A 13,105-nucleotide genomic window follows, 5' to 3' on the forward strand; every position below is an offset into this window, starting at 1 on the left:
CTCTTCGCCCTCCTCCTGTCATTCTAAACATAACATGTCGACAACATACGTGGAAAATAACTGACTCAGCTGTGCTGCTATTAAAAGAGCACAAATCCCAAAGTATTGCCGTGGCGGGGCGGCCGGCTGTCTTGTCGGAGGAGCTCTGTGAACGAGCTGCTGAGGCGTGCAGCTCCGGCTCCTCAGGAGGGGAATAAATCCAGAGTCCAGAACACCTGCAGAGGCCCGAGAAGCAGTAAGTGCCGGCTGAGAATTCATTTCCTGTAACATCGAGGTCAGCTGGAAAGCGAGCAGCTCTCTTTAATCTGTCAGTTCCTTCTGCAAAGTGCCGAGACACCTTAACAGCCGACTGTACACTTTGTCTTTAATTTGACCCCAGACGGCTGCTGCGGGATAAAAAATGTTCTGTTTCTCTTCCTGCTCGGTTCTGATTGTGTTTCTGTGTCTCTGTGGACTTTGTTGTGGAGTAAACTGGGGAGTACTCTGTCACTCTGAGTCTCTGTGAGAGATACAGTATCTATTTCTAGGGCAGGTTATATTTAGAAGACCCTTCCTACAAACAGCCGGGGATGGCACCGTAAACCTGAACCTAAAGGTTATCTTCAGACTCCCAGCTGGACTCAACTACAACATGAGAGAGCCGGTCGTCTGAATACGGTGACAGAAGAGTGTTTTCTAACTGAATCTTTAGTCTTCACGTGAAGGAAACACACTCTGTAACTCAAACACTGTGGAGACAGGCACAGATTAGGAAACAACAGGTTCCTGGAGGCCCCCAGCTCCTCCAACACTGCCCTGATCCTGTGGTCGCTTTGTGTCTGTGTGTAGGCGCTTTGCATTTCATTGTAGGCATTTTGTGTCTCTGTGGTTATTTTGTGTGTCTTTGTGATCATTTTTTGCCTCTTGTAGTTTAATTGAGTGTCCCTTTAAGTGGTGGTTTTGCATCTATTTGTCATTATTTTGGCGTCTCTCTGTGGTCGTTTTGTGTCTCTTTGTTGTCGAATTGTGTCTCTTTGTTGTGTATTGTGTCTGTGTAGTCGTATTACGTCTGTTGTGTCTCTTTGTGGTTGTATTGTATCTCTTTGTTGTCGTATTGTGTCTCTTTGTTGTCGTCTTGTGTCTCTTTTTGGGTGATTATGTCTCTTTGTGGTTGTATTGTGTGTCTTTGTGGTGGTGTTGTGTCTCTTTGTTGTGTATTGTGTCTGTGTAGTCGTATTACGTCTGTTGTGTCTCTTTGCAGTCGTCTTGTGTCTCTTTGTGGTCGTAGTGTGTCTCTTTGTGGTGGTGTTGTGTCTCTTTGTGGTTTTGCATCCCTGCCATCGTTTTTATGTTTCTTTGGTCTTTTTGTATCTCTGTGGTTGTTGTTTTGCTTTTCTTTGTGGTCATATTGTGTGTCTTTGTGGTTGTGTTGTGTGCCTTTGTGGTGTTTATGTCTCTGTTGTTGTGTCTGTAAAATGCCTTCACTACATGCTTATTATGATTTTAGTTTGGGAATAAACTTTACCTCCTGTACACTGACGGTCTGTATACTGTATACGAGTATAGAAAAAGTATATGTGTATCCTATAAAGACATTAATGATGTGTTATTTACATGAACATGTAGTTTTTTATAACTAATATAAAAACTGGGTTACAACGTGTCTCCTCTGTTTTTATTTCAGAGCTGTCAGAATAGTTAGATTTTAAAATGGTTGTTAAAGGTGAGATGGAGTCCAATGTTACGCAGCCGGAGAGCTTCTGGGTATGAAACGCTCCTTTTTAATGTAAATCATGTTCACTAGATCGTTAATGACATCACATCTCATCTCATCTACGTCATCAGATCCAAATAATTCTCCATCTTTAAAGCATGTTTCAGTCTTTGAACATACTTTGACAACAACAACGTGTTCGCTAACCTGTGACCTCCTTCATGACACCAGTTGGTTTGTTGATCCTTTTTTTAAAGGAATTGTTTTATATTTTGGGAACTTCCCCGGAATATGAAACTGTTTCATGATATTTTGTGCGAGCAATCACAAAAATATAATTCTCCGGCATATATAATATCAAAATAAATCATTTTGCAGGACATCCTGCAGGAGATGGATCCAGCGTGGGTCACCACCGTCCTCCTGGTGCCGTGTGTCATCGTGCTGACAGCTGGATTCTTCTACCTGTACGGCGCCGTTATCGGCCTGTTGTCCAAAACATCGGTACGCAACAAGGTGGTGGTTATAACGGACGCTTTATCAGGGCTGGGGAGAGGTAACAAACCAACGCTTTGATGCTCAACATTCACGATGCTACAGTTATTTCTACGTCTTGTGTTCAAACTTTTTTTTTTAATCTATGGATGCAGAATGTGCAGGTGTGTTTCACAAAGGAGGAGCGAGGCTGATCCTCTGCGGGAAGAGTTGGGAGAAGCTTGAAGAGTTTGCTGACGACTTGGCGAACGCCTCTGACCCGACTGTGGTGAGTAAATACCAGCACTGAAACCAGAACAGACAGTGGAGACAGTGCAGACCTCCTCATCCCTGTTCCTCCTCCTCCTCCTCCTCAGACGTTCCCTCCTAAACTGGTGCTGCTGGATTTCGGAGACATGGACAGCATGCCGGAGGTGATCACGGAGATCCTGGAGTGTTACGGCTGCCTGGACGTCCTCATCCTCAACAGCAGCATGAAGGTCAAAGCTCCTGCTCAGAGCGTCTCTCTGGAGATGGACAAGCTGCTGATGGACAACAACTACTTTGGACCTGCCACGCTGGCCAAAGGTGGACGATGGAAGCGTACAGAGTTGGATTTCAGTCTGTGAAAGTGTGATCATGTCTCATTAGTTCTTGGTTCTGCTTCAGGTGTGCTGCCCTCCATGATCTCCAGGAGAACCGGTCACCTGCTGCTCATCAACAGCATCCAGGGGAAACTAGCTGTGCCTTTTCGTACCACATGTGAGTTTATGAAGCGAAATACACGGGACATTTTTTAAGTCTTCCTCTCGATGGTCTGGTCATTCGTGGACTTTGGTGATCCTGTGTTTTTACTTTTACTCCAGATGCAGCCTCTAAACACGCCGTCCAGGCCTTCTTCGACTGCCTGAGAGCTGAGGTGGAGGAGTACGGCATCTCCGTCAGCACCATCAACCACACCTTCATCAGCCCCTCGTCATCTGAGAACACAGAGGCAGCCTCCTCCAAATCCATCTGGTCCTGTGAGTAAACACAGAGGAAACTGTTTTGTATTTCATGCCTCCAGAGCAACATGTCTTGACTGTATATTTGCTCTTTGCAGTGTTTTACACCAAGAAACCGCTCGGCATTTCTCCAGACGAGGCAGCGACCGAGATCGTGAAGACTCTCCACAACAAGAAGAAGGAGGTGGTCATCGCTCCCTCGCTCCCCAAGGTGGCGATCTACGCCCGGTCCTTCTTCCCCAACGTCTTCTTCGCTGTGATGGCTGCAGGAGTGAACAACGCCGCCGCCTTTGAGAAGATGTAGAGCTGCTGACGCACATCGTGCAGACACTGATTTCCCACAGTTTGTTTATCAGAAAAAAAAAGGTTTTCTGTACATTTTACAGGCAAAGATATGAAAAATGATCATCAGTGTGCAGAAGTTACATAAAAATGGTCAGTTATGGAGAAAGTGTTGTATCTGTTCTTGTGTTTGTCGACTTGATAATATTTAAAATACAAATAAAAGTATGTATGTGTAATTTTCATGTGTGCTAGTTCCTATCTTTAATATTATAATCTATTATTTATCATCTTTTTTCAGTTGAAATAACTTTATTATCACTCAGCAGTTTATCACTGGACCATACATACAGAGAGAAAACACCTTTACAGGTTTATTTGACATTTCTTTTACTTGCTATTACATCGACATTTTCTGGATTTAGCTGCGTAATTTTCACAAAAGTGAGTGTAGAATTTTCCTAAAACAAGATCTCGATTATCTCAATTATCTGTTCTTGAATTTGTGGAATTGATACATTTAGAATAAAAAAAATTGTATTGTATTATAATTTAATTTATTAAATTAACATTTTCACAGAAGTTTATTATTATTAGTCAGCAGCTTATCGCTGGTACCACACACGCTGAAAGAAAACACTTTATTTTACAGGTCCATCATTTCAACAGGGACATTTTCTGGAATTAGTTACATAATTTGGCTTGAATTGTAGAGAAATTTGTATTTTTTATAATAAGAAAAGCTCAATTTAAAGCCAGATAATTATCATTTTATATCATTTATATGTATACTTCAGAGTTTAAAGTAAGTAAATAAATACATTACTCTGATGTCTTGTATTCTTTATGAAGCTATTATTTGAAATACACTACTTTTTTTAGATTTACCAGACACATTGACACATTAGGTGTATTTGCACAAAGTATCGGTATTGGATCGGTATCGCTGATACCAGCCTGAATTTTACTCAGTATCGGATCGGAAAGGAAATCGGTGGTATCGAACATCACTAGTCCCCAACGGTTTTCGTTTCTATGCAACGGGGACGCTCAAAGGACCTCTTCGTCAGATTCATGCTGTCCTCACAGGTGCCTGTCAAGAATTCTCTGCGACTCTCTGGTTATTTTTATAAAAGGAAACACAATTAATTTAAAGCCTGTTTAATAAGTACACTCCCTTGAAACCTTCAACCAAAAAAAATTTTTTTTTGCTCTGCAGCAAAAGACCTTAATTGAAGTTAATTCATTAACAAACAATGTATCTGAACAGTATCAGATAGTATCTGAACAATAATAATAATAATGTAATAGCATTACTCCTGGTTTAAGTCACCCTGAGAAGGCTAACTGGGACACTAAATGGAATGGGGCCATCTTAAATGTCCACTTATAATTCATACTACAGTAAATAAATCACTTATTTATTACAGGTGCCGACTGAATTTGGAAATCAACCAATCAAAACAATCAAGTTTTCTAACCCATCTAAACGCTACCTTGGAAAATGAAAACAGCCCTCAATACTTTTTTAAAACTCATGTTACAGGTGAAACTTTTTTAATTAAGCATTAAATAAGCATTTAGGTGTGGCTTTCATATAGACAATAATATATATTAACAATATATAATAGTGGCAGTGATGGGATGGCTGAAGATTTGGCTTTTTCTTTGTTTAGGGGATTTCCCTAATTACTGAAATATCGCTGTCACATGTTGAATCTGTTGATCTCTGTCGTGTAAAGTTGTGCAGAAATCCACATAATCCAGGCACAGCCTCAGTCGCCCGGGCTGTTGCCAAGGCAATGGCAGACCAAGGTCCTCCAGGAGACACTGTTCTGCAGAGATTGGCTCTGCTGCAGGTAAATAAGAAACTGGTGCAAACTAGGGCTGCAACTTATGATAAAAAATCGTTTAGTCCAAAAAAATGCCAACCAAAAATTTAAAAACCCAAAGACTCTTTATTTACTCTTATGAATGACAAAGAAAAGCAACAATTTCTTGCATTTGAGGAACTAGAACCAACAAATGTTTGAAAATGACTGAAACAATTAGTCGATTGTCAAAATAAAAGCCTAATTGTTGCAGCTCTTGCTGAAAACCTGGTTTTACATAGGAACATACCACTTTGATTTTGAGCTCTTAAACTGAAATAATACTGCCGCTCACTTTTTTTCAACAGGAGGAACTGAACAGTAGCGACTGCGGCTGGGCTCTGCTGGTCACCGAGTCAGATCCTCATGTCCTCAGTTGTCTGTTGTGGACCTGGCTGGACAAGTTAAGGGACAGTTGCATTAAACAACAGGACATAAAGCTAGTGTTAACAATTTGTCCCGGGGCTATGTAGGAAAAAATGTTCAGTTTACACTCCCCATACTTTGGTAAAGATCTTTCTCTGGGCGTTATCCGTTTCATCCAACCTCATTCAGGAGCCTGTTCTGAGTGCAGAGGATGTAGACAGGTTGAGTTGTGCAGCACACAACAGGAAGTCTCTCAGTGTCCTCAAGAAACTCCTGTTTTTAGTTTTTACGGATGGAGGACTAGAAACCTTCACAGTACTATACTGTATGGGTGATTACATGTTGTTGATGTTTTTTGTAAAGCCATTGAATTTCACTGATTTGATTTTGTTTCAACATTTTATGTTTCACATGTTAATGACTATATGCAAAGATATAGAAAAAATAAAGGATAATGAGGCAAACTGCTGAATTTTTCTGATTCATTCTTGTTACATGTACATAATTTTCAAGCTCCATGAACAGTTGTTACAAAGTCAGTCTTGTATGTTTAAAGTGGATGAATCCTTGATCCTTGGATGATCCTTGAAACCACGATTAAATAGGCTTTGAGTTTTAAAAAACCTAGTTAAGTGTCACTAATGCCATGGCCCAGTCCTGCATATTTTACTGGTACAGCGGTTAAACTTGAAATAAAGCCTGTAAACAAGAACTCAGTAATGACACTGATGTCAACTTTAAGCTAAATCCTTTCGGTTGATTAGCAGATTAGACCCAGTGAGTTTGTCCACAGTATGATCCTGGAGTCTGTTTTAGCCTTTGATACTTAATAAATCATTTAAACCTTCTGCATGCTATGTTTTTTTTTGAACTCACATTTCAGAAATCCCTGCAGTGTTCACACACAAACATCCATACACATGCCTGTCAGAGAACTGTCTCCATGTCAACGTCGTCATAGTGAAGTTGTCAAGAACTAAACAATCTGTGTTTGGGTTCGGTGCACATGCTGCGTTCCAGGAGAGAAACTTGCACCAGGATCAAGACTTTAACAAGGTAAAAGGATTTAATCTGTTTATTTTGAGCGGTTACTTTACTTATAAATGAACTAAAGTGAAAGCAGCCACTGATTTCATGTGTTTGTCTGCACTCATTGTTTTGTTAAATGCTGCTGTGGGTGTATGCTACATGTGTTCACTGGCTTTGAAGTAACACTGGTTTTACTTGACCAACAAATGCCAAAAATGTATTTATTTACAGCACAGAAATAAGTGTGCACATGACAACTACAGTATAGTTAGGCACATTTTCATTAATGTGTAACCAAGGTGTAAGTTACAGAAACTGCTACCAGGGAAATGGTTATGATTCACTAGCCTGCTGCCTTATTTAACTCACTAACATGGCAAGTGCTCTCTTTCCTAAGCGTGACAAGTGTGTGTGAAATAATCAAGCACAGAAACAGACAGAGGTAGATGTATATCACTCAATTGTAATGTTTTAATAAGTCATTCATGCTTTATATTTTCATGGCAAAAGCGACTTAAAGTTAGAAAGAATTGTAGCCACCAAAGTTCAAGATCATTAAACAAGCAATGTCAAATCTAAAATGTGTTGGGCAGTTGAATTAAAAGACAATCACAGACTATTTTGAATCTTCTGAAGTCAGTCCATGTAACAGGGGTGCTCAGTTATAAAGGGAGGACACTGGGGACATTATCCACCCAAAGTTTATTCAGTTTCACCAAAACATTCTTAAACTTAGAAGTGCTTCACTACACAGGCTGTTATTATTATCATTCAAAATGATCAGCTGGTGACGTTGATGTTCCTGGTGACCTCACCCTCACCAGAAAATAGTTGGTCTTCCTCTTATAACTGAAAAGCCACTTTATCAAGTCCCTCTTGTCCACAATCCATTTCTTTCTCTCTGTGTCTTTCTTGATTATTTCAGGATGATGACAAGCAGTGAACCTTGGGTTGGGAACTGGAGGCCCCACAAGCCAAAAGGGCCCATAGCTGCCCTCTGTGGTAGCCCGGGGCCCAAGTATGGCCTGCCTGGACTCACAGGTACAGCCAAAATGACCATTAATCCTTTTTTTTAACCACCATTACTATTATTATTATTATTATTATTACTATAATATTACTATTATTTACATTTTCTGTCCTTGTATCCTCCATAAAGGTTATTCTAAACACGACTCAACTAAATTCAAGGCACCAATGTTCAGCTTCGGGATATGCCACAATCAGACCAGTATTGAGCGCTCACCTGGACCAAAATACCTCATACCCTCCAACATCACACGACACGGCCGAGACGGCACTCCAGCATTTTCGATCCACAGCCGTGTCAAGGAGCAAAAACAGTTCCAGGTCCCTGGACCAGGTCAGAAAACCTCTTACACATTGAAAATTGCCATTTGAGTTTACCTGTTACCTGTGTCTTTGTTTGACTTTCCTTGGGGTTTCAGGCCAGTATGTCCCAGAGCTTTCAGGAAAGATGACCTACCGCTCTGCTCCTGCTTTCACACTATCTGGGAGAAGCAAAGATTTAAAACAAAGCCAAACACCAGGTAATATGTTGCATTTGGTGTCAATATAAGCTGTGGATTAAGTTTTGTTTGTCACAAAGAATATAAACTTCACCCGTCGCTCATTCTCCAGGTCCGGCTGCATACAATCTACCGCCTGTGCTGGGGCCCAAAACTGTGACCACGGCTTCAGCTCCCACCCACTCACTCTGTGGCCGAAATAAGGTTGGGAGCTTCTATGAGGACCTGAAAAAGGTGCACGTAAAAACAATTTCCTTTAAAAAAAAAATCTAGAAATCTTGTGATGTGCTCTTGTTCTAACTACTTTTGCCTACCTTCCAGACCCCTGGCCCTGCTGCCTACAACGCCGTGGACCCTTATGTTTTCATGCAGAAAGCTCCCCAGTTCAGCATGACGGGCCGCAACTTCACACCTGGTGAAACGACAAAGAAGCCAGGGCCAGGTGCACATTATCCCGAACAGGTAAGAAACCTCATGATGTCTTATTTGATCGTCACAAAAGCCCCAAATATTTAGCATTTTATTCATTCACTGACATTTCTCTCTTCCTAGGTGACCTTTACAAGACTTAAGGCTCCGAGCTACACCTTCGGACTGCGCCACTCACAGTACATCGTACCCCTTATTGCAGATGTGCCTGAATAATGAAACGTATAATCCATTTTGAATGTGTGGAAATAAAGCACAAAAAGCAAGATGCTCAGTGTTATTGAGAATAATTTTTCATTACCACAGTTATAGGCCCCATTGTATTGGTACCTGTCACGTTGCCTGGGTGATGACCACTATCAGTATTTGAAGTAAAATATGCTTAATTAAAAAAGTTTCACCTGTAACACGAGTTTTAAGAAAGTATTTAAGGCTGGTTTTATTTCCAAGGTAGCGTTTAGATGGGTTAGAAAACTTCAAACTCCAAATTCAGTCGGCAACTGTAATAAATAAGTGATTTATTTACTGTAGTATGAATTATAAGTGGACATTTAAGATGGCCCCATTCCATCTAAATGTCCCAGTTAGCCTTCTCAGGGTGACTTAAACCAGTAGTAATGCTATTACATTATTATTATTATTATTATTCAGGTACTCCATTGTTTGTTAATGAATTAACTTCAATTAAGGTCCCTTGCAGCAGAGCAAAAACATTTTTTTGGGTGAAGGTTTCAAAGAAGTGTACTTATTTAACAGGCTTTAAATTAATTGTGTGACCTTCAATAAAAATAACCAGAGAGTTGCAGAGAATTCTTGACAGGCACCTGTGAAGACAGCATGAATCTGACGAAGAGGTCCTTTGAGCGTCCCCGTTGCATAGAAACGAAAACCGTTGGGGACATCATGTGGCGCCCCCTGGTGGACAGCCTTTACAACTACCACTACACGCTGTTTAGACTTACGTGTCTTTTCGTCTTTAAATGGCCTTTAAACTTTTCTCCAGACTCGGTGGGTTTTCTCTCAGACTGAACTCTCCCGTCGCCTTCAGGTCTTTGAGCTCCAGCTGCGGTTTGACTGTGAAACACGACCGACAGAACCTCCGCTTCACCATCGCTCCGGACAGCGGGGCCGGTAAGCACACAGAGCCGGGGGTGACGCTCCCAGGCCGGGGAGATCCTGTAAGGGAGCCCGGCGTCCATTTGCGGCCTGCTGAAATGTTGACATCCGTGCGATTGATTAATTTACCGTTAGACTGTGCAGCTGTTTCATTGATCTCCTCAAAGTACCCTATTGACAGTGCAGTTCTCTTCCGTAAGGAAAGAACGCTAAGCGAAACTCCAAAAAAAAAAGTGTTCATTTAAAGTGCCCCGGCCACACAGTTAACTTTGCAAATGCAGTATGAAAGACTTGTACCTCAAATGATTTGTTTCTAGTCACAGTAACAGTTCGGCATACATATTATGATCAAAAGAAACATATTTAGAACTTTTTAGAACATATTTGGCTAGTTGGCCACACTAGTACTGTTGTAGCAGGTGAATGGCGTTCACTTAAATGTAGGAATCTCTGGAGGGAGTTTGGCATTGGTTCATAATATCTATTTAATGGTTAATCTAAGCCCAGGAAAATGTTTTTTGTTGCCTCACATAATTTAATTTCCACCCAATGCCTCTAATTAAGTTTAACAAATGAGGCGTTTCCCTTTCGGGAAGAGAGAACGCTTAACGAAACTCCTTAAAGAAATCTGAGTATTGTACCTTCTTTTGCTCAGCACTAAACACTGCAGATTTAATATGAATCACTTGCACTTGAAATTATTTGTTTCTAGTCGCCAAACAGTTCGGCACAAATATTATCAGCAAAAGTTAAACATTATAGGACACATTTGGCTAGTTAGCCACAGTAGCACAATTATAGCAGGCGAGTGGCTCTCACTTAAATGACGGAATTTCTGGAGGGAGTTTGGTACTTGTTCATTATCTGTCAAATGGTTATTCTGAGGCCAGAAAAAGGATTTTTCGGTGTCTTGCACAGAATTTAATTTCCAATGTTTGATTTGCTTATTTCAGCTGCTATGGCTCTGCACATCAAACCAACACAGTGTCATTCTCTCCTTCGGGATCCTGGTCATGTTAAATTTGGTGTAACGTCCTCCATGTCCACTCTGTCCACAGGGTCCCAGGACTGTGCGGTGCTTCAGTACAAATTCACCGGTGAGAAGGAGGTGGATCTAATGTCCACCTATGTGCCAGAGACATTTAGGGGCCAAGGTGTCGCTGCAGTGCTGTCACAGGTAAGAGTTTAACTTTTCAGGTATTTTAGACATTGCACACACTATATATCAGATGGTTTCATATATTTAATTTTCCTTTTCTAGGCTGCGATGGACTTTCTGGTTGAAGAACACCTCAAGGCTCATATCTCCTGTTGGTATATAAGGAAATACATTGAAGAGCACCCACTACAGCATTATAAAGAACTTGTCATCACCTGACTGCAGCCTGTTTATCTAGTAAAACCTGGGATATTACCTCAAATCAACTACAACCTCGTACCTTAATGCACAAGACTACAGAGGCCAAATGAAGGATGTGAAGCTACTTGACCTGCACAATCTGCAGCAACATGGTCATGAATACTGATTAATTTACTCTAGATTTGTCAGAAATTTCATATTGTTTTTAAATGTACAGTAATTTAAAGCCGGGTAACGGCTTTGTTCTTTGGTAAATCAGAAAATTGTAAATTGATTTTATTTTTTTAAATATCAGATTGCACTTTTAATGTTGTGTCTGTAATCATTCTGCTATATTCCCTCACAAAGTGGAAATATGTATTAATTATTCAGTGTTGGGAAGTGTTATTAAAACATTTCTCAAAGTTTAACGTCTGGATTTTTATTTATACAATAAAGTGTAGTGATTGGTGAAGGTTGACCCCTGCTGGCCAGTAGGGAGAATGCAGGTGGCACATATGGGCGGGTCTTCTGGGTCACTTTATAGACCCAGAAGCCCCGCCCATATTTGGTTTGTACCACATTTCATGGCCATCCATCCAATAGTTTTTGAGACTTTTCACTCAAAACTGTATTTCACAAAAATCCACACAACAGTTATTGAGATGTTTCAGTCTGAACCGAAGTGGTGGACCGAACCACAAGCAGCTGTGCACAGATGTTAGCATCTGTGAAGCTGCTGTTAGCGTGGACTGAATATACACGTATGAGCAAGATCTAATGGACATCCTGCACAGACAGTGTGGCTGATAAATTAAATATTTACTTATACTACTACCTATTGATAGAAATAAAATATCAAAGGACAAAAAGCTACAAAAATAAAACACATTTCATAATGAAACTGTCATTTTCCTTTAGTTGTAACCTCACCGTGAGCCGGGAGCTGACTTGGGCGAGCACTGTATATCTTGGATTGTCGCCACGTAACGAGATTATTTTTCTGTCACCACAGCAGCAGAAATAACTCCGTGTTCTCCCAACGTCAGGTCGTCTGCAGAGTCCAGAGGAAGAACACGATAAGAGATCAGCAGCTACGAGAGAAGACGTGACTGTGTTGAGCTGAACAATCATCAGAGCTGTTTTCCTTGAGAACTATATTTTAATGAGCAATCATATATTTTATTTCTCATCTTCAATGACAGGTCTGTGATCAAATGATACAGAAATTCATCTCTCGTGTTGTGCTGCAAATACAAAGATATCCTCGGTGTATCATGTACAGTGAGTCCACTAGGTGTCAGTCCAGCTCCATTCTGGACATTTTCCCTTCACTCCTATTTTGATCCAGTCAGTGTTTGATTTATATCTCAAATTAGAAAATGTTCAGCCTCCATTGCACCAATAAGAACCCAACAAACGTCCCACATAAATCAAAGATGGCAGCTGTTTCAACTAAATAGCAAATTCCCAAATCAGTGACAAAATTAAAACAAGGACAAAGACGACAGTGCAGCTAAGAGCCAACACGTGAGCATTTTCACTTTTGTGTCATCAAAAGTGTGAGAAAAAAAGCTTTTAACACCATTTCTCAGGCATATTTGCAGACGCCTTTGCATATGTAAACACTAAATTTGCCCGCCAAGTGGTGATCATCGATACAGCAACAAGAGCTGGCTGATGTATGATGAACCGGGCACAGACACAGTTTGGAGAAATCATCTCATCCCATCTGTTCCTGAATAACGGTCATGATTTTAATACTCACAGCGCCGGCTCACATATAAGAAGTACTTTCTGTTGGCGGGAATAATCTCTCCTCAGATGTGTTAATGTACACGTGGACGGGTCGTTCCATGTAAGGCCGGAGATATACTCGCTTTCAACGACGTGTTCCTGTACGGTTGTTCACGTCCTCGGAAATTAACGCTACGTGTCCGCAAGATGCAAAACACACATGAACCCTCACGGAC

The 13,105-nt window shown here is 40.8% G+C and overlaps 3 protein-coding genes across 4 annotated transcripts; all 3 read left to right on the forward strand.

The window, feature by feature from the left end:
* The first annotated feature begins 79 nt into the window (after positions 1-79).
* LOC311267361 (dehydrogenase/reductase SDR family member 7C-B-like) lies at positions 80-3,692 on the forward strand. Of its 2 annotated transcripts, none has more exons than XM_084370412.1 (7): positions 80-235; positions 2,072-2,249; positions 2,344-2,456; positions 2,545-2,755; positions 2,837-2,929; positions 3,034-3,189; positions 3,270-3,692. In XM_084370412.1, the coding sequence occupies exons 2-7, from the start codon at positions 2,087-2,089 to the stop codon at positions 3,473-3,475; spliced, it is 942 nt and encodes a 313-aa protein (XP_084226538.1). In that variant the 5' UTR covers positions 80-235; positions 2,072-2,086; the 3' UTR covers positions 3,476-3,692. The 2 variants fall into 2 exon arrangements, with proteins under 2 accessions (XP_084226538.1, XP_084226539.1); XM_084370413.1 differs by lacking the exon at positions 80-235 and adding an exon at positions 573-657.
* A 2,951-nt stretch (positions 3,693-6,643) lies between these two features.
* LOC311267919 (ciliary microtubule associated protein 1B-like) lies at positions 6,644-8,945 on the forward strand. Its single transcript, XM_084371191.1, has 7 exons — positions 6,644-6,746; positions 7,645-7,760; positions 7,879-8,082; positions 8,168-8,269; positions 8,361-8,482; positions 8,570-8,710; positions 8,801-8,945. Exons 1-7 carry the CDS (start codon positions 6,697-6,699, stop codon positions 8,891-8,893), a joined length of 828 nt encoding a protein of 275 aa, XP_084227317.1. The 5' UTR covers positions 6,644-6,696; the 3' UTR covers positions 8,894-8,945.
* Positions 8,946-9,553: 608 nt separating this feature from the next.
* On the forward strand, positions 9,554-11,563 carry LOC311267978 (protein NATD1-like). Its single transcript, XM_084371254.1, has 3 exons — positions 9,554-9,808; positions 10,852-10,970; positions 11,055-11,563. The coding sequence occupies exons 1-3, from the start codon at positions 9,658-9,660 to the stop codon at positions 11,169-11,171; spliced, it is 387 nt and encodes a 128-aa protein (XP_084227380.1). The 5' UTR covers positions 9,554-9,657; the 3' UTR covers positions 11,172-11,563.
* The last annotated feature ends 1,542 nt before the right edge of the window (positions 11,564-13,105 follow it).

This window comes from Pagrus pagrus (assembly GCF_965226575.1).
Source record: "Pagrus pagrus genome assembly, chromosome: 13".
Lineage (NCBI taxonomy): Eukaryota > Metazoa > Chordata > Actinopteri > Spariformes > Sparidae > Pagrus > Pagrus pagrus.